General features: G+C 28.1%; 7 protein-coding genes across 12 annotated transcripts in view; 3 read left to right on the top strand and 4 right to left on the bottom strand.

Annotated features, from left to right (window-relative positions):
• Positions 1–58: 58 nt before the first annotated feature.
• Positions 59–3,194, bottom strand: LOC100642953 (protein O-glucosyltransferase 2). Of its 2 annotated transcripts, none has more exons than XM_020868635.2 (8): positions 2,984–3,194; positions 2,188–2,311; positions 1,817–2,028; positions 1,512–1,723; positions 1,195–1,439; positions 863–1,100; positions 488–787; positions 59–394 (listed from the first exon to the last, which is right to left on the bottom strand). In XM_020868635.2, exons 1-8 carry the CDS (start codon positions 3,192–3,194, stop codon positions 275–277), a joined length of 1,662 nt encoding a protein of 553 aa, XP_020724294.2. In that variant the 3' UTR covers positions 59–274. The 2 variants fall into 2 exon arrangements, with proteins under 2 accessions (XP_020724294.2, XP_048260123.1); XM_048404166.1 differs by having other exon boundaries at positions 488–775.
• LOC100642837 (F-box only protein 42) lies at positions 3,191–5,870 on the top strand. 2 transcript variants are annotated; one of them, XM_048404168.1, is made up of 8 exons: positions 3,203–3,328; positions 3,729–3,829; positions 3,934–4,277; positions 4,369–4,526; positions 4,607–4,737; positions 4,858–4,997; positions 5,067–5,203; positions 5,281–5,870. In XM_048404168.1, the coding sequence occupies exons 3-8, from the start codon at positions 4,020–4,022 to the stop codon at positions 5,819–5,821; spliced, it is 1,365 nt and encodes a 454-aa protein (XP_048260125.1). In that variant the 5' UTR covers positions 3,203–3,328; positions 3,729–3,829; positions 3,934–4,019; the 3' UTR covers positions 5,822–5,870. The 2 variants fall into 2 exon arrangements, with proteins under 2 accessions (XP_012176379.1, XP_048260125.1); XM_012320989.3 differs by lacking the exon at positions 3,729–3,829 and having other exon boundaries at positions 3,191–3,328.
• Positions 5,348–10,105, bottom strand: LOC100642601 (pre-mRNA-splicing factor syf1 homolog). The gene is made up of 16 exons (XM_020868630.2): positions 9,815–10,105; positions 9,583–9,731; positions 9,185–9,506; positions 8,821–9,120; positions 8,592–8,733; positions 8,326–8,477; positions 8,028–8,248; positions 7,783–7,945; positions 7,608–7,721; positions 7,370–7,532; positions 7,177–7,286; positions 6,898–7,101; positions 6,604–6,817; positions 6,373–6,519; positions 6,152–6,229; positions 5,348–5,549 (listed from the first exon to the last, which is right to left on the bottom strand). Exons 1-15 carry the CDS (start codon positions 9,854–9,856, stop codon positions 6,153–6,155), a joined length of 2,520 nt encoding a protein of 839 aa, XP_020724289.2. The 5' UTR covers positions 9,857–10,105; the 3' UTR covers positions 5,348–5,549; position 6,152.
• Positions 10,106–10,273: 168 nt separating this feature from the next.
• Positions 10,274–12,293, top strand: LOC100643072 (programmed cell death protein 10). Its single transcript, XM_012320996.3, has 5 exons — positions 10,274–10,602; positions 10,813–10,990; positions 11,092–11,224; positions 11,309–11,473; positions 11,554–12,293. The coding sequence occupies exons 1-5, from the start codon at positions 10,531–10,533 to the stop codon at positions 11,636–11,638; spliced, it is 633 nt and encodes a 210-aa protein (XP_012176386.1). The 5' UTR covers positions 10,274–10,530; the 3' UTR covers positions 11,639–12,293.
• Positions 12,002–13,692, bottom strand: LOC100643191 (actin-related protein 2/3 complex subunit 5-C). Its single transcript, XM_012320995.3, has 3 exons — positions 13,452–13,692; positions 13,291–13,363; positions 12,002–12,416 (listed from the first exon to the last, which is right to left on the bottom strand). Exons 1-3 carry the CDS (start codon positions 13,610–13,612, stop codon positions 12,177–12,179), a joined length of 474 nt encoding a protein of 157 aa, XP_012176385.1. The 5' UTR covers positions 13,613–13,692; the 3' UTR covers positions 12,002–12,176.
• Positions 13,693–14,048: 356 nt separating this feature from the next.
• On the top strand, positions 14,049–15,255 carry LOC100643562. Its single transcript, XM_003394403.4, has 4 exons — positions 14,049–14,449; positions 14,526–14,650; positions 14,728–14,838; positions 15,037–15,255. Exons 1-4 carry the CDS (start codon positions 14,307–14,309, stop codon positions 15,153–15,155), a joined length of 498 nt encoding a protein of 165 aa, XP_003394451.1. The 5' UTR covers positions 14,049–14,306; the 3' UTR covers positions 15,156–15,255.
• A 234-nt stretch (positions 15,256–15,489) lies between these two features.
• The window catches only part of LOC100643315 (mitoguardin), a 43,120-nt gene continuing 40,006 nt past the window's right edge, over positions 15,490–18,603 (bottom strand). For all 4 annotated transcript variants that reach the window (XM_003394401.4, XM_048404169.1, XM_020868423.2 and 1 more), the window contains 3 exons: positions 18,399–18,567; positions 18,056–18,289; positions 15,490–17,984 (listed from right to left, as the gene is read on the bottom strand). In XM_003394401.4, the coding sequence (XP_003394449.1) occupies positions 17,667–17,984; positions 18,056–18,289; positions 18,399–18,567 (721 nt within the window). In that variant the 3' untranslated portion in view covers positions 15,490–17,666. The remainder of the gene's footprint in view (positions 17,985–18,055; positions 18,290–18,398; positions 18,568–18,603) is intronic.

Below are 18,603 nucleotides of genomic sequence, written 5' to 3'. Positions count from 1 at the left end.
TTCTCAATTCATATAATATATCATCTAAATATATGTTTGGATGATTAAAACCAGAAAATAATCTCGTAAAAAGATATATTTTCAAATTTTGGAAATAAAAGAAGTGGAGATTTTTCATCATTATAATGATTTGAGTATTTTGAAATTTATCGTCGTCCTTATCTTATAATTTACTGTAAAACAACGATTCTCATTTACAAGAAGCATACAAAAGTTTACATGTTATTTATGCATACAAAATCGAGTAATCGATTACTTAATAATTTGATTAACATTATAGCTCCTCTTTAAGTTTTCCATCGGCGTTGTAACATTTACAAGAATGCTTGGGTTGCAGCACTTCTTCCATGTTATCTAATACTTTAACTTTACTCTTTAAGCGTTTACTCCATTCCTGAAGTGTAAAAAAGCATGTTATTCTATGATATATATTTAAGTAAAAAATAAATGAAGTTGAATCTGCATAATTTTTGCAGGAATTTCTTACATGAAACAAAACTACATGATAGCATAATACATTATCTGGTAACAAATTATCCCTTGCAAATTGTCTAGCAGATTTCGCAATCTGTAGTACTTTTTGGTCATGTTCTTTAGCCCACATAATTTTTTCAACAAGGTCTGACAGATCCCTTTTAACGGATATGTAATGTTTTCCGGGTACAAGATTGTTGTAAAAAAATTCATAATACTTTGATTCTTGTTTTAATAATAAGGCATCACCAGCAAGTAAATATGGAAGTCGATATGCTGCTACTGTACCATCTATACATAACTGATATTTGTACTGCAACGTTATTACTTTTTAATTATATTTATATTTGTATTTAAACTACATAATTCATAGCTGTGTTCATCTTACCTTGAAAAAATGAAAGAAAGACACATGGCTTTGTTCTGGACCATATTTATCCATTTCATCTTTAAAAAAAAAGAAATTTGTAATTGCAACATTAAACAAATCAGGATATTTTCTGGAAATATCAATTAAATCGAGTCGTTCTCTACGGGAATCTCGACCACGCCAAAATACTTTTTCTATTTTTTCTTTCCATGGTGTATCCGTATTACCTTGTATAGATAGCATATCTAACATTACCCTGTTTTACATGTAGTATTAGCAAATAGAAAAATGCTTAGTATACCATGTATTATGATCTAAAATAATTGTTAAAAATGCGATTAAATTACTACCTTCCCATTTCTTCTAACGATGATTCTGTGATATCATAAGTAGGTATAACAATATCTTTAGTGTCAAAAGAGCCACACCAAGAAAAGATAGGATAATTTTTGCCCTCTTTCGGAACAAGTGGCCAATCTCCCAAATTCACAAAGAATTCAATATCTGGCAATAAAACTTTGCGAGTAAGAGATAGGAGGATAGAATCCATAAATATCTTAAAGCCTACATAGCGGCCATGACATTCCCTAAAAATCTTATTTCATCTAGTTTAATTCATATATAGTCTCAACCCAATTTTAAAGTTACAGACTGCAATAGTATTTACTTTGTTAGACTGAATTACATAGTGACATAGACTAACGCTTCCTGGCCGATCATATGTTTTTACAATACTTTCACGCATTTTGTCAAAGTCAACATTTGGGAAAGGAGCAAGATCATCTTGCATTTGTTTATAACTTTTTGAACATCCTAAATTTTCTAACCAACTATTAATAGAAGAATTTGGACAGTAACATTCTTCTTCGTAAACAGGTCCTAAAAATTTTCATCAAATTATTTATATTACATAAATAATTATTTTACAAGAGGTAATAAAAAAACTTATGCAGTAGATAACAAATGTGATACCTTTAGATTCTACCAATAGGATAGGTAAATTATTATGTTTCATTTTTATTTTTAATTTGAAATTGAAGCATGTATTATGTAATTTATATCTAACAATAAAACTTCCGTCTTTGCAGTCTAGAATTTGTGTCCATATATGACACATGTGTCCTGTTGAAGTTTGCCCTTGTATGGATACAGTTATTATATCTTTTCCAGGTGATTCTGTTAAACTAAAGCAATTTTTCAGTAAGTGAAAAAAAAGAGATATATATATTTAAAAAACATAACTAAACTTTAGTGTTGAATTCATATTTAGATATTTCCTATAATATATAATATAATTTTTTTTAAATATACGTATCTATATGTAATAAAAATGAAAAACATACTTTTTGCCTTGTAAGTCGATAAACTGTAGAAAAATATATCTTGCTCGCATTGTTACTTTATCTGGCCTCAATCCTGGACCCCAAATTATTGTTTCCGATGGATTTATTTCAGCATTTCTTCCTTCTTGTTGGCAAATAACCAACAATAAAATCAATATAAATATCATTCTTATTAAAGATAACTGTCGATAGATTCAAAGCGCCTGATACACTGTAGAGACGTAAATATAATTCTTTCGTGTATAAAAATTCATTAAAAAGATTCACAAAAAAAGTTTAAAATTTATCAAGGCCTCAAGTAAAATAAGTTTATTTTCTTTATCATTCTTTAATCATTATCACTCTAAGTATATTATAAAAAATATTTAATTTAAAATAAATCCAAATCGGTTATTCCATAGGCAGCGCTCTTGAAATCGAGAGTAACGAACAAAAATCTGAAGTTGATCGGAATTATAACTACAATTCTTTTCCCCAGTTATGATTTTTTATAAAGATATCGTTTTGTATGCAAATATGGATACATAAGGAAAATAATTATTAAAAGAAATTGATAAAGAAGGAAAGAAATGAAATTAACGGGATTAAAAAATTCCTTAATTACTGTTAAATGAATATTAACTCTATAATAGTCAACATGTAAAGATCCGCCTCTAGTATTATATCGCAGCTTCACATATGCTTTTTAGTTTTAGGTTATTTTTTATTTATGGAAATTGTAGTAATTTGTCTTGTATAATTTTGTAACTTAATGAAAAGATTAAGTAAAATGCATAATATGTGTAGAATAATCTACCATGACGTGGAGATATTGTAAAATTGTTCGTATACAAAATTCCCTTAATTTTCAGATGAGAATCTCTCACGTTTGCAGAATGGACAAAAAGTAACAGGAAACATGGTTTTCGAATCTTTAAGATAGTAACAACTTTCATCTGCCTGGGAAATTTCCCAAATTGGACATAATATAAAAGGAAGTTCGTCGGTAGAACATTTTTGAGAAGCATTTAACGCAAAATGGAGTGTAATATTGATGATTTGCCAGATGTTGTATTAGAATATATTTTAAGTTTAATTCCACCATACAAGAATCTTCAAGAATGTAAACTTGTATCCAAAAGATGGTTTCGTGCCACCAAAAGTATGTAAAATACGATTATTCTGTATATAGTGGTTCACGAAAGTGTGGAAACGCTTATAAAAATCTTTTATAAATGTATTGTATTATATGTGTTATATGATACATTTTGAAATTCTATTAACATTGTAATAGGACACAGTATGCAGATTATATTAAAATTTGAAACAAATTTTTCAATGTATATGGAAACTACAAGATATTTAATACAAGTATATGTTTTGTGGAGGTTACTAAAGTATTTAAATAGTCAATTATTCATTATATTAGTAGACCTAAATATTTAGTAAGACCATCTTTAACATGCATTATATGTTTAAGGTGGTTATTTGTGCTATATGCTGATTTTTTATTAAATGGATGTTTGCAGCAAATGTCTTGTAACTTCTATATCCATTTTCAGATTGGTTTCAAATGTTAATATAACCATAATTGTGTTTCATCATAATAAAATTTGAAATTGGTCTAATATTTGTATAACATATACATAAAAATTTCTCTATGGTAAGTGTTCAAATACTTTCATAAGCCACCATAAATATATCTGTAAGTTTTCATCAGTGTTGATATATTTCTAAAAATTAATAAAATCCATATTTTTGTTGCAGATGTAATACAACACAATAAAACACATTTTCATAAGTCTGTGGCTTACGGATCATTGCTTTGGAGTTCATGGCCATCCAAACACTGGATGCCTACAATTGCAAAGAGACATTCACATTCTGCTTGTACATATGAAAACTCTATGTATGTTTTTGGTGGATGTACTGCTACGTGCACAACATTCAATGATTTATGGAGATTAGATTTGGATACAAGGAAATGGGTCAGATTAATTACAATGGGAACTTATCCATCTCCAAAAGCTTGTGCTACTATGTTGTATTACAAAAAGAGTTTCATTTTATTTGGTGGCTGGTCCCACCCAGCGCTATATTCTGTTCACCAGGTACAATTAGTTAAAAGTTATCACTAATCAGAGTAGAAATATTTAAATAGGTCAAATGAGAAATATTCAATTTTGTTATGTATGTTTCTAGCAATCAAGGTTATTCAATGAATTACATGTGTATTCTATAGAATCCAATAAATGGATTGCTATAAACACCTTGGAAACACCTCCACCTACTTCAGCACATTCTGCATCAATTCACAAAAATTGTATGATTGTTTTTGGTGGTATATGTAATGGATATAGGTAAAACATCTGAAATTATTGTATGTTGTTTAGTAATTATTAATTTAATTTAATAACAACAAAGTACTATTTTGAGACAGATCCAATGATGTATGGTGTTTAAATTTGGATTCCTATAGTTGGCATAAGCAAGCTACTTCGAATTTGAAACCACAACCACGTTATGGTCAGTCTCAGATTGAGCTTGGAGATAAACATCTCCTTATATTAGGTAAAGTTTTCAAAAATAAGCTGAAAATCCTATAGATATTAAAGATTCTTCTGATTGCAAGATTTTCTTGTAATTTTTTTAAATATATCAATATAAATTTCTAAATATCAAAAATATTAGGTGGTTGCACTGGACCTAATGTTGCTATGAACGATGCTTGGTTATTGAAAATGGAAGGTACAGCATGGACGTGGAAAAAAGTAAACATGCACAATACTGAATGGGCTCCAACACGTATTTGGTGCCACCAGGCTTGTAAGGTAATATTTTGTTAATCAACATACAATTCACGATGTTTTGTATCATTTAATTATTTTTTAATTTAATAGGTAGGAAATCATGTTATTGTTCTTAGTATAAATAAGTGTCAGAATAAGCCAAACGATATGAGTATATCGCTCAAGAAAGTGACTTGCCAAGCAGCACCTTCATCAAGAACAAATAATTCATCTCCATTACATGCAAGGTTTGATCATATAAATTATCATCGATATTGATTATAAAGTTATTGATATCCATAATTGTACTGTATTTCATTTTTAGACAAGGGAGTGTATCTCATATTGATAGAGACGTAAACATTAATGGACGACATGGATCTTTTTCAGAAATATCTGTACAAAATCCACGTCCTTCACATCATCTACCTAATTTTACGAAGAATTTAACTTTATGTTATGATAATATGTTAAGTATGACCGCCTTTCGCAACGAACCAGTGCGTTATGACATTAACAGTCATCGACAACGACAATTAGAATCTCTTCGTAGAATGGAAGAAAGTATTAGAAATCGAAGAACGCAATCAAAATCTGCAAAGAAAACAAGAAATACGTTATCCATATTTGTGTTAGACATTACGAATGTTTTATGCGATGAATGTAGTGCTTCGTGGATTCCTTTAAAACACAGTGATCAGTCAGGTCCTAACGAAAGAATTCTTTATTCACTCGTAGCTGGTCGTGGTGAATTAATAGTGTTTGGAGGTATTGCTAAAGAATATATACAAAGCCATCCTGATATGGATGAGCCTGAAGTCTACAATGATCTCCATTTTATAAATCCACCAAGATATGTTATTTAATATTTTGTAGAATAATAAATAATACACTTTTATGTTCGATAAAAGATAATTTAATTTTGTTAGCCTTGACTTTGATCCTACCATGAATTATCATCTACTAAAAATTAATTTAAATGATACTATTAAAAAATTGTAAGAACATTTCATGATGAATAGTTCTAAAATACTGATATGTTTTCTGCGAAAAAGAGTTATATAGAAAAATTAATTTTTATCGCAGAAAGTAATATTTTGTTAGCTGTATCAACGAAGTATTCCAATTACAAATCTTATATTTTATTGTGAATTTTATTATTTACATTTTTTTCCGACAATATAATTTATACATGCCTTAATCATCTTCACCATCAGTTGTCTTTAAACTACCAAATACTTGTGATGGAATAGTTTGTTTCTCAACAGGTATGTCTGAAAATAAAGATACGAATAAGAATAGAAAATATAAAATATGTATGTCGGTATTAAAACTCTCTCTGAAGGAATTTATAAATACATTACATGCGATGAAATGTAATAAAAATTTTAATGTATAATTATATATTTTATATTACCTTCCTCTACATCCGCTTCAGTGTCATCAACGTCATCAATATCAATATCTATTTCATCTGGATTGTTTACTTGAGATTCTGCTTTACCATCTTTTTCTATTGTACCACGAACAAATTTAATACTGTCCTTATATGTGGTAATATTATCTGCAATATCATATTTATTACTTTAGTAGAACTATATATTTAATTTTTTCAATTACTTCTTTTGTGATATAACAAGATCTATACCCTGCGTTTTACTATCCAAAAGACGCATTGCATCTGCTGGTATATCAGATGGTGAGTTTGATGTATTATTTAACATTTGTGCAGACATCATATTCACTTGAGTGTTGTACATAGCTTGTACACTACGCTTAATTCGAAGCATTTCACGCATAGTGTCTTCATTACCATGTCTCACTTCAAACTCTTTCCATATTTGCCAGAAATTTGAAGCCACCTAAACGAGGTATAAAAATATACATATATATAATATTAATTTTAATATTATCTTTAAATGATTCAAACAATACTTCATACCCTTGGATCACAAATTTGACTGCAGTGCGCATATATTGCCCGAGCTCTGTCAACTTCTCCTAATTTCGTTTCCATTTCTGCGAACCGTAAACACATTTCTCTTGTATTATCTTCATTAAGTACTTCGATAGCTTTTTCATATATCTGCCTCGTTTTTGGGACACCATATATGTCTGCTGCTTTTTTAATATATATGTTAAACATCTGTAAGACGTATACATATACTGAATTTTTATTAAATTTATGTTCGTTACATTTTTATAAAATATTGCTTCATACCTCAAATTTTTCTTCAGGAAGAACAGCGTTAGTTGCTCGTTCATATACAGACATTGCATGCCTAGCCAAACCATGTTCCTCTTCTAATTTTGCATACAGTAAATACAAGGCTAGAATAATATAAGAAAATTAATATTGACATCATTTTTTGTTGTACTTATAATTATATTAAATATGTATTGTGTAAAAATACCTTTAGCATATTTTGGTGGACAAAATTCTAAACACTGTTCAAATAAATCTCGCGTTCGTTCTAACTTCGTTCCACCATAACGTTTTAAAAATTTTGTAAGATACGTATTCCATATATCGTAAACGTTAGGCCATTTGAAGAGTGCAATACCTTTTTCATAAGCCTAAAAACAATAATTAAATGTTATAGAAGATGATTATTAAGATTAAATAGTATTCCTATGTAATTTAATATATACTCTAAAAGCTTCTTCAAAATATCTATTTTCTTCAAGGAAGAGTCCATAATTAATAATGATTTGCGGCGTTGCGATTTTTAGATCTATAATTTTGTCGTACACAGCTTTGCATGTCTGCAAATGAAAAAGTACAAGAATTTAAAATTTTATAAATAAAGTTATTTACAAAATATACCTTGAAAGTCCCAAAACTTTCTTCTAAATCGGCATACATAGACCAAACTTTTAAAGATTTATACAATCTCATTTGAACTGTTTCTGTCTCGTCATGGTAAGCTACCTTACGGAATGGCATAGCAGTAGCACGATGCATAAGTTTTAACGCTTCTTTATAATTTCTGTATGAACGAAGTTATTACGTTAGTTACAGAATGACGATACATTTAAATTACTATCTTACAAAACAATAGAATGCCATACCCATGCCTAATTTCCATTTCTGCCCATTCACACCATACAGAAGCAAGATCATCGACTTTAGTATAGGGAACATGAGTTGCTTTCTCGAAAACTACTCTAGCGTCTGCTATTTGACCATTTTCTTCATAAAATTTACCAAATTCAACCCACAAAGTATGCAATTTACCTACTGCTAATTGTGGTTGTACAGTCTGTACAGCTTCTGTATATGTATTAATAATCTAAAGAGAGAAGTTATAACTTATAATAATAAAAAAGTCATTAAACAATTTTGGACTACAAAGTTTCATAAAAATACCTCGTGTGGTTGTCCCTCATAAAGCCTAACTCTTTTATGCCATTCTTGTACATTATGAGGATTTTGTCTGAGCAATACAGAATTCAGAAGTAATAAACGCCTTTCCATTAAATGTTCAAATCGTGCTAATCTCAATTCTAGATCTATATCATCTGGGAATACGATTGTAAACAATAAAAAATTATAAATTTTATATACTAAATAAGATTATATAGTTAAATATATGTATATATACATATATATATATATATATATATGTCCTGTACCATCTTCAGTAGGATTTTTTGCAGCTTCTTCCATACGTTTGCTAAGACTAAGTTCTTCAAATTGTGCATAAGCATCAAACACTTGAGTAAAGTCTCTAACAGTAGTCACTGTTTGTATTGCTTCTTCATAAATATCCCTCGCCTGTACAAAATAAAAATATTGAAATTGTACAGTAACAAAACATAAATAAATTATATTTTTACAAAACCGAAAAATTATTTAAAATACCCTTTCGAATAAACCGCTACGAACATAATAATCCGCCAAAGAATTCCAAAGAGGGCCTAACTGATCAGTATAACGTCTTAAACCGCCTCTAATAATTGCATCTACATTAAGAGATTTTATTTTAGAAGGATTCTTTGATATTAAATCACACAATTCATTCCATAATTGATGATTAGACTTTCCATGTTTTGATACAAAATCATCCTGATTAACAATTTGTGCAAGTTTCACAGCAGCTTCGTCAAGCCTCCCGATTGATATCAGGTATTCTATATACTCTTCTGTATCTTCTGGAGCTAGCTGAAAATAAACAACACATTATTAAATATAGGTCAATAAGATAAATAAAAATATTCTATCTTACCTTAAGATACCTTCTAAAAACTCTGACTGCAGTTTCATAGACATTATGCTTTTTTAAAAATTCAATATACAATGGCCATATACGATGATGTTGCGTGATAGGGAGAGCTCTAAGTGCCCGATCAAAAACTTGACGGGTACGCGTAATATAACATTGTTCTGTCATCAATGTGCAATAGTCCATCCAAATTCTGGGCATTTTATGCATAAAAACCAAAGCACGCTCAAATGCATTATTTACATCTTCGTAAAGCGGATCTGTTATACACCTTCCTTTCAATTGGTTGACACGTTGACGTAGATAATTGTACCATAACTTATAGCTAATCAAAAACGAGAATTTGATTATTTTATAAAAAATTATTTGACAAAAAAAAGCAGAAAAGACATATCCTCTACCTTCCAGGAAGTTCCTTTAACGCTCGTTCGTACACAATGTTTAAATTACTGCTTTTTGTACTTTTTAAATGATCTATATAACGTTGCCAATGTTTCACAGAATAAGGATTTCTCAAAATTTCTTCTTCGTATGGTAAATCTTCTTCATTCTATTCCATAAAAAAAGGCAAATAAAAGAACACTGACGTTCCACACAAAAATAAAATGAGGTTATATACAATAAATTACTTACAAAAACATATAGATTTCCTTCTGGATCTTTACGTTCCAACATTGTTGAAAATTCTAATAATTATATGAGGTATTTAATTCAAGTATAATATAAGTATAAATTAGCAATATTCCACACGTATAATAAAATGATAATTGTGGGGTTATACTTGAGGTTATTTTCTACTACAATATTTTGATATATTTCGTTTTAACCGCGTTATATTAAGGCGCTATTTCATTGATCGTCCATAATATAACTTAGAATCATTTGGTATTGCACCTGAATCTAATAGGGAATATATTTGGTAAACTAGATGTTTAGAGATGTTCTACTAAAAATATTCGTTGAATTGTAAAGTGATAAAATATTTGATGTATTGAGAATACTTCTATCACATTTTTCGAATAATTACAATGTTTTATTACCCTAATTTCAAAATTTACTAAAAAAACTGCAAAATATTATTATAGTATTATAATATTATAGTATTCGAGGAAAATTTAAAATAAAGATATTCATCTGAAAATCAAGTTGCTCAACCTGTTTACCTCGTTTTGGAATGAGACACTGAGCGTGACAGCTGTCATATCAGGAATATGATCGAAACAGATACTTTTTAATGTAAACAATTCGATCTGTACCTGGACTGGCCAATTAAGAAATCAATTAGCCGCATTTAACTGATTACGAATTAATTACATTTGAACTATACTTTTAAATAAACGTTGTAAAGGATGACAATGGGCGATGAGACTCCAGTTACATCACTGGTCCTTCCTGTCATCTTAAGACCAATATTAATAAAGGTATTGACATTTCTTTTATTTGTAGATTGTAATTTCAGTTACTCACTAAAATATTTGAAGACTTACAGAAACCTCTTATGAATATATTATTTGTACGAATATATAAATAAGATCCTCTTCATATGTATATATTAAAAGATTATTTTAATTAAAGAATATACATTCCTATTTCATATTTGTTATTGATTTCTCTAATCCATTGCTACATAGCTAGAAAGACAAAATGTATTGGCAGCTCAAACATTACGTACAGCTTTATTGAAAGCTGAAAATTCCCATCCAGGAATTACACACGATTTAATCCTTGGTATAATACGACGGGCAGAGCTTAATCTTGATATGAATGAGAGTGTTTTAAGATTACAAGGAGCAGCTTCTGATTATGATGGTATAATTCTAATATAATAAAATAAAATATGAGTAAAATATAATTAAATATTATGTTTAACATGATTAATATTCTGTATTTGTTTTATACTATAATTACAGTTGTAGAATATAGATCATCTAGGTCTGAGGATGCTTTCCAGGAATTAAATCGTAAATCAACTTCCTTAAAAAGAATACTTAGCAGAATTCCTGATGAAATAACAGATCGGAAAACTTTTCTCGAAACAATCAAGTATGTTTCTATACTTATGTATATTGTAGTCAAAATAGTTTTATTTATATCATATAGTATACTTTTGTGATACACCTGTTTTAGAGAAATTGCAAGTGCAATAAAGAAACTTTTGGATGCAGTGAATGAAGTAACTGCATTTATTCGTGGTTCTGCTGGAAAACAGGCATTGGATCAGAGAAAAAGAGAATTTGTTAAATACAGTAAAAGGTTTAGCAATACATTAAAAGAATATTTTAAAGAAGGACAGTAAGCATCACTACATTCCAGTTATCATACATCATACTTATCATATTTTCTTTAAAAATACAACTATTTTCTTGTTATAGAGCAAATGCAGTATTTGTAAGTGCATTATACTTGATACATCAAACAAATATGATAATGCTCACAGTAACGGACAAATGTGAGTAATGAAAGCTCTGTCAAATGATATTTCTGCAATAATGAAATAGGTCATAGCTATTATAGAATTTATTTAATATACTAATTTTATCCATTTCGTTATGTATTTGATAATAAGATTTAATTATCATTTAATATAAAATATATATATATGGTACTATTGTTTTATATGTATTAAATCGTTATAAAATTATTGCATGCAGATGAATATATAGATACATAATATACAAAATTCTTATAAAAAATATAAATATTATTTCTGATATATTGTACTATTGTTTTGTACATAAAACATAGAAGACTCTAGTTTAAAAACAAAAAACATTTATCAATAATGGTGGAAATTTAAAATGAAAGACATTTCTCCAAATATATAAGAAATAAAAATTACTTTATTGATAACAAATGTACACCAGTGTGTTATATTTTTCATGTGGAATCTACATCCTCTATCTACATCCTCATTGTATTAACAATGACAATGAGTAACAGTAAGGATTAATGGTAATTATTATAATGAACATCATTAGAAAATGTACAAATTTTTTCAAGCACGTTTACTATCTGCAAACGCTCGTACAATACTGCCAACACCACTGATATTGTATACCTTTTCATGCCAGGTTAATAAATGACTACTACTACCCTCTGTTGGAATTTCAAATCCTCTGTATATATATTTCATTAAAACATCCAGCAAGTCACGATCTAATTGTGCTAAGCAATCATCTATTTGAGTAGATTTTATACTTAGAAGAACTTTTAACGTCAGATTCCGTGCGTTATCCTGTAATATATCATCACTATTGGCTTTTGCGAAATCACATATACGTAGATTATACAAAATAAAGATTATGTCTTTTTAATAAAATAAAACCAGTACACATTTTCATTTCGTTAAATACTACATTATGAAACATATTTATTACATAAAATATATACACAATTCACAACTCATAAAAGCATTTGAACACTTATCATAAAAATCTTTTATGTATATATTGTATGTGTCATATAAAACATTTTGAAATTTTACTAACACTATAATGAGGCATGACTATCCTGATTATACTGGTAAAATTTGATACCAACTTGAAAGAGTATATAAAAGTTACAATATATTTATTGCAAACATATATTTAATAAAAAATTAATACACAGCATGAATAGTCATTTTAGAAGCTTATTAATATTATGGATAATTGACTGTTTAAATACATTATCATAAAATATATATATATATACTTGCATTAAATATCTTATGGTTTCCATGTATATTTCTAGGTTTGTTTCAAACTTTACAAACGTATAATAGCTAGATCTCTTTAAAGTGTAAATGAAATTTTTAAATGTTTTCTATAATATACATAATATATTCATGAAAGGTTTTTGCAAGTGTACAAATAATTTTATCAGATAATGTACATATAATATGTTGTTCCCTTTGTGGTAAAACTATCATTGTGTAAATCATTATGTTGTTATAACATGATAAATGTAATATAATAGAAAATATTATATCCGAATTTTTGTAATCTATGAAATTATGTATTCATGATATTAATATAAAAGGAACAATATATCTTATACCACATGTACTAAAATGTACTTTAGAATGATAAATATAAACATTAAAGTAAAGGGCGTGTTTCTGAGGTTACCTTTACTTGTTGATTTTTACACCCAAGTGGTGCAGACCTCAATACTGATATTAGTGCTTCTGCATTCTTACCCTTGAATAAATATTAAGGAAAATGCGATGAAACATAAGAAAAATCACTGTAACATTATTATATCTATACAAAAGCGATGAAAAGGATATTGGCTAAGAAGTGTCAAAATTTCATTTTCGTCTGGGCCTGTAGGTCCTCCTATTCCTCCGTCAGCGTCTTCTTCTCTGAAATTATTATCACTGTATTGATCAACATCGATTTTTCGAAACGCTGACGCTGACGTATCTTTTTTGCCATCGTTTCTTGACATTTTATCTTTGTGTTTGACGTTTTACCGTGATTACGCCCGGCTTATCAACTAGCGCCGTGAAATGAATCTTTATTAGTCTTCAAACATATAGTATACATAGTATGCCTTTCATTAGAACAGCCGCTAAAGAAAATCTTAAGATTTTTGTAGATTATTATCTTTACTTTCCACATTAGAAATATTACTTTATAGTTTAAAAATAAAAATTTCAAATTAAAAATTTTCTTTTATTTTACAAATAAAGTTATTTTCTTAATTTTACATTTGTAATGTAAATCGTTGTAGATAATTGTTCAAGTTATCATTGTTAAATATGAAATTATAAATATCGAAAAATATATGCTTGATTATAAACAGTAAAAATAATTCCACCAATCAAAAGCATGAACTGTCTTTTTAAGTTATGTATGCATCTACATATGTATGTATATATTATTACATCTGTTATTATACTTATATGTATGTTTATTGTTCTTCTTCAGAATGCAATAGTTTTACAATTCAGTACATTTTTTTAAGTTTACTATCTTTTTGATTCTTTGTTCTTTTTCACCGAATTCAAATTTGTTTGTTAGATACTTATATTTCAGAATAGGAGGATGGATTTTGTACTCATGAAAACTTAAAGTGATACCGTATTTTTATAGTGGTTTACATGTAATAAGTGTATATAGTCATTCTACGACTTTACGTTATGAGCTCTTTAAAACTTGTGAGTAAATATCACACACCGAAAATTGTGTGGTATCAGACTGATACTACAGTTATCGTACGTATTTTACTGTGTGATATAAAGGAATATTTTCTCCATGTTGAATGTGATCATATATTATTTAGGTATTTTAAATATTTGATATCTAATATAAAATGTTGTTTGCAAGATTATATAAAAAATGTCTATATCGGTTTCTAGCACAATAACAAACTCAGAAAAATATTACATTTGCTCATATCTTTTTGGAACTGTAATAGCAGAAAAAACAACCCATAGAAATATAGGAAGAGAAGTTAAGATTACACTTGTAAAAGCACATAAAGGTAAAATAAATATTTCTTTTATTTATTTGTTATATTATTTTTATTATGTATCTATATAATTTTTGTCAAAATAATAGGGACAGAATGGTTAAGATTATTTATCTCAGCGGAAAAGAATCCTTTAATCAGCATAGATCCAGATCATATATATAAAAAAGACTGGATTCTTGAATCTGTCAAAAATATAGGTAATTATAGCACATATCATAATTGATAATAAATAGTTTTTTATGTTTATTCATATAACTGTTTTATATATATATTTACATATATAATTATTTATATAAAGAAGAGAATATTAACGATTAATGTTTGACAGTAATATTTAGTAAATCTTTATTGATAATTACATTATGCAGAGTCTAACAAAAGTTATTTTATCACAGAAAGGGAGAGTTTTGCAGAATATAAACGTAGAAATAATATAACTCAAATAATGCCACTCGTGCCATCTAGTGATGAAGAAGAATCTGATGATGAAATAATGGATGCGTTATTTCTTTAAACTACTTACACACATATATATAATAAACATATATGATCAAAATGTGATATTTGTAATACATAAATATATCTTTAAATAAAGGAACAGCATACTAGTTAAATTTGTTTCTTAAATTTTTACATATATGCATTGTTTATTGACTGAGCTGTAAAATTGCATGCAATGATACATAATACTCTAATGTACATTATACATAAGGATATCATTTTTACGCTGTGAAGTCTGTCGCATAAATATAAAAATGAGAATAAAAACGGTATATTACACTTACATATTTCATATAGTATCATCTAAGTAAAAATTCATACTAAACGTAATGTTTGAATGATTTTGAAATAAATAATGAATGTAAATGAATTATTATTAATATCAACTGCATTCATTATTATAAGTGAGAAAAAAATCATGCTCCATACTTGAATAAGATAGAATACTTGTGTCTCGAATATTTTAGCATGTATTCATTTTGTATAAGTGCAGTATAAAATGCGAAGCTGAATGAAGACAAACGAACAATGTTTACATAGCATATTATTTCTTTGTATATAAAATTTGCTGTATTTGTTATCCATGATTGATTTGCAAGAAGTAATACTTAAATAATTACAATAGTGGAATGTTTTCACGCTATGTTGGTAATATAAAATGTAAAGTATAACTGTACTGAAACAAATACATATTCATACTGGTCACAGGGTTATCAGTAGCAATATTATTCTTATCTTTGGCAATGGACTCTTTGTATTTTATATAATGTTTATAAGCGATTATTTTTTTATAAGAGATTATAAAGAAATATTGTTTATATTTTGATAATAAGGACATGATGTAAATAGATCTATAATGTGAAATAAAATAACCAAACATGTTTCTCCAAAAGTTTCTTAATTAAGACTGTATATATTCTAATAATTTATTAATAAAGAGGACATTATTATTAGTGCCTTCATACTATCATATTGTAGTGTTTCATGGAATATATTAGGAATTGGAACATCTTCATCATACTACTTTTAAATGCTACAAATAGTTTGTCATTATATCATTATAACTATTTTGTAGTATATAAACAATTTCATAACATTGAAATAATAGCAATATATTAAAACTCATTTTTATAATAAAATAATTATATTTAGCCCTTTTAGTACCGAACAATGATATATCGTTGTGTGTGCGATGGTGCCTTACTAATCGCATCGCGAGAGGATTTTATCTCAAAATAAATTTATAAAACGTTATAAATGGTTGAATTTTTCTGCAGAAGCACTACAAATCGGAGTTCTACAAACAGAAGTTCTACAAATCGAAAAAATTGTTTATGGGATTAACTTTTTGTTATATTCCGCGATGGTTGATACCAAGACTGTGTACGCTAGTGCCACAAAATAAAAATCCGATATGGGAGATTTGCTTGAGACCGTCATAAATTTTAAATAACACTGTTTCGAACAGAATATCTCCTTATGTTTCACAAAATAATCTTGCATCAACAGAGCAACAACAAAATTTTTTGTGGGCCTATGCGAAGATCACGCACAATTTGTAATATATGCAATAAAGGATTACACGATGTATACATTAGTAACCACCAATGCTAAGTAAAATATTTGTATGAGTAATAGTAAGTAAATATCACACATTTTCAATAGCCGGATAACTATAAATGTTTATAATAATATTAGAATGTTATTTTAGTGATGTTATACTAGCTCACTTGTTTTGGAGCAAGTAATCCTCCTATGCATCATGGGATTATCATTTAGCTTTGTGTTTTGATGTTAGAAATTTTGTTACAAATAATTAAGAATGCAGTATTGATGCTTTATATTACGTGTTCTACATCAAACTACGACCAACCGATGATTCTTCTTATTTGCAAATACTGTTTACAAAAAAAGAAACTGATTTTTCTACTTTTCCTATTGATTTTGAATAAGTATTATTTGTATGATTTTCAACAAATATTGAAATACAATTGGCATTAATTTATTCTCCTTTTATTTCCTAATATGTTCCGTTTTGAATTTTGTAAATATCATTCTTACTTTCCTTTTTATGATCTTTTTCTCAAACTACAAATTACATCAAATTGATTTGGTACTTTTCGCTTAGATACAATTCTTTCGGTCGGAACTAAAAGGGTTAAACATCTTGTTCTAAATTCTTGTACTAAAAGCGTATTGAGATTAATATCTACACATAATCTATACAATATACATATTACAAGAAATAAAATTATATAAAGAATCATTCCTTCATTCATGTGTGTTTTGAATTGAAATATACAAAATAATGTAAATGTGAAAGAGATTGAAGAAATATTATTACATTATAAATTCAATTATCTTTTACTCATAATATCAGCTTTCATAAAACTCATACAATAGTTGCACTGATGTGCATAAATATGGACAGGCAACTTGCAACAAGTACAAAAGGGTAAAGATTGTTGGAACACTTCATATATATTTGACACTGCTATATAGTGCTTATGTTTATGATGCATGATTAACAACCTTCTAGAGAAAGTCTTTGATTTATATTTTCGACTCTTAGTTTCATTTCCCTGAGTATATCTTCAGCGAGGTTATCGACAGTAGTATATCTTACTTTAAAGAAATTAAATATATCTACAAGGAATTCTATTACTTGATCTCTGAAATAGTGGCAGGTAGAACGTAAACTTCCTTCTGGGCCTAGGAAACCCCACACAAGCACTGGAGAAATTTGTTCAGAAATCGAGTAAAAATGGGCCAGAAATCCTTTATCATACTTCAGCATTTGTCTTTTACCCATAAGAACTGACCAAACTGCAGTTCCAATAGCCTTGAATATAAAATTAATAGACATTAATAAGAAATTAAACTAAAAAAACATTTACTATTTTAAGTACTTACAGTTTCACGAAAACTAGCGGATATCCATCTGTTTTGTAAAATAGCTTTAATTGATGAAGGCGGTTTTTCAACTTCTTCGAAAGCATCTAATAAAATAAAGTCAATCAGAACATCGTAGAAATTTATACATTTAACGCCTCTTCCGGTTAATTCCTCCTCCATCATACTATGGTTGGTTGGTTCTTGTAAAAATTCTAACATTCGTTCGTAATGTATTAGATAATCTTTGGGATCCTAATATAGAAAATAAAAAATCATTTATTAAAAACCAATTTAAGCTATTTTAAGATGTACATATTTATATCTTTTTCAAGTAGAAGAAAATGATGTATGTTGTGTATACCCTGTCTGCATACATGATCAAATCACTAATGACTTGTCTGCCTATGTCCGCAATCCATTCTGTGGCAGAAGATATAGTGAACAATTTTGTATACGCTTGTCGCAAGCAATGTACCTTTGCTAAATATTCTACGTCCGAGCCACACTTTACTAACTCGGTATGCAACCGTCTATAATAAAAATATAAATTATAATAAATTTATATA

This window comes from Bombus terrestris, chromosome 3, assembly GCF_910591885.1.
Source record: "Bombus terrestris chromosome 3, iyBomTerr1.2, whole genome shotgun sequence".
In the NCBI taxonomy this organism is placed as follows: domain Eukaryota; kingdom Metazoa; phylum Arthropoda; class Insecta; order Hymenoptera; family Apidae; genus Bombus; species Bombus terrestris.
Note: the sequence above shows the minus strand (reverse complement) of the source record. Positions and strands in the feature narration are given on the sequence as shown.

Excerpts from the sequence above, each read along its gene's own strand:
- LOC100642953 (XM_020868635.2), bottom strand. The coding sequence starts at position 3,194 with ATGCTTCTCAAAAATGTTCTACCGACGAACTTCCTTTTATATTATGTC. Across the intron at positions 2,312-2,983 it reads TACAATATCTCCACGTCATG|AAGGAAGAAATGCTGAAATA; the intron begins GTAGATTATTCT and ends TTTGCCAACAAG. Across the intron at positions 788-862 it reads CTTTCTTTCATTTTTTCAAG|TACAAATATCAGTTATGTAT; the intron begins GTAAGATGAACA and ends ATAACGTTGCAG.
- LOC100642837 (XM_012320989.3), top strand. The coding sequence starts at position 3,205 with ATGGAGTGTAATATTGATGATTTGCCAGATGTTGTATTAGAATATATT. Across the intron at positions 3,329-3,933 it reads ATGGTTTCGTGCCACCAAAA|ATGTAATACAACACAATAAA; the intron begins GTATGTAAAATA and ends TTTTTGTTGCAG. Across the intron at positions 4,278-4,368 it reads CGCTATATTCTGTTCACCAG|CAATCAAGGTTATTCAATGA; the intron begins GTACAATTAGTT and ends GTATGTTTCTAG.
- LOC100642601 (XM_020868630.2), bottom strand. The coding sequence starts at position 9,856 with ATGTTGGAACGTAAAGATCCAGAAGGAAATCTATATGTTTTT. Across the intron at positions 9,732-9,814 it reads AAGGAAATCTATATGTTTTT|AATGAAGAAGATTTACCATA; the intron begins GTAAGTAATTTA and ends TTTATGGAATAG. Across the intron at positions 6,520-6,603 it reads TTTGGATAGTAAAACGCAGG|ATAATATTACCACATATAAG; the intron begins GTATAGATCTTG and ends ATGATATTGCAG.
- LOC100643072 (XM_012320996.3), top strand. The coding sequence starts at position 10,531 with ATGACAATGGGCGATGAGACTCCAGTTACATCACTGGTCCTTCCTGTC. Across the intron at positions 10,603-10,812 it reads TAAGACCAATATTAATAAAG|CTAGAAAGACAAAATGTATT; the intron begins GTATTGACATTT and ends ATTGCTACATAG. Across the intron at positions 10,991-11,091 it reads AGCAGCTTCTGATTATGATG|TTGTAGAATATAGATCATCT; the intron begins GTATAATTCTAA and ends CTATAATTACAG.
- LOC100643191 (XM_012320995.3), bottom strand. The coding sequence starts at position 13,612 with ATGTCAAGAAACGATGGCAAAAAAGATACGTCAGCGTCAGCGTTTCGA. Across the intron at positions 13,364-13,451 it reads ATTTTGACACTTCTTAGCCA|GGGTAAGAATGCAGAAGCAC; the intron begins ATATCCTTTTCA and ends ATATTTATTCAA. Across the intron at positions 12,417-13,290 it reads GTAAAAATCAACAAGTAAAG|GATAACGCACGGAATCTGAC; the intron begins GTAACCTCAGAA and ends GATATATTACAG.
- LOC100643562 (XM_003394403.4), top strand. The coding sequence starts at position 14,307 with ATGAGCTCTTTAAAACTTGTGAGTAAATATCACACACCGAAAATTGTG. Across the intron at positions 14,651-14,727 it reads ACTTGTAAAAGCACATAAAG|GGACAGAATGGTTAAGATTA; the intron begins GTAAAATAAATA and ends TCAAAATAATAG. Across the intron at positions 14,839-15,036 it reads TGAATCTGTCAAAAATATAG|AAAGGGAGAGTTTTGCAGAA; the intron begins GTAATTATAGCA and ends ATTTTATCACAG.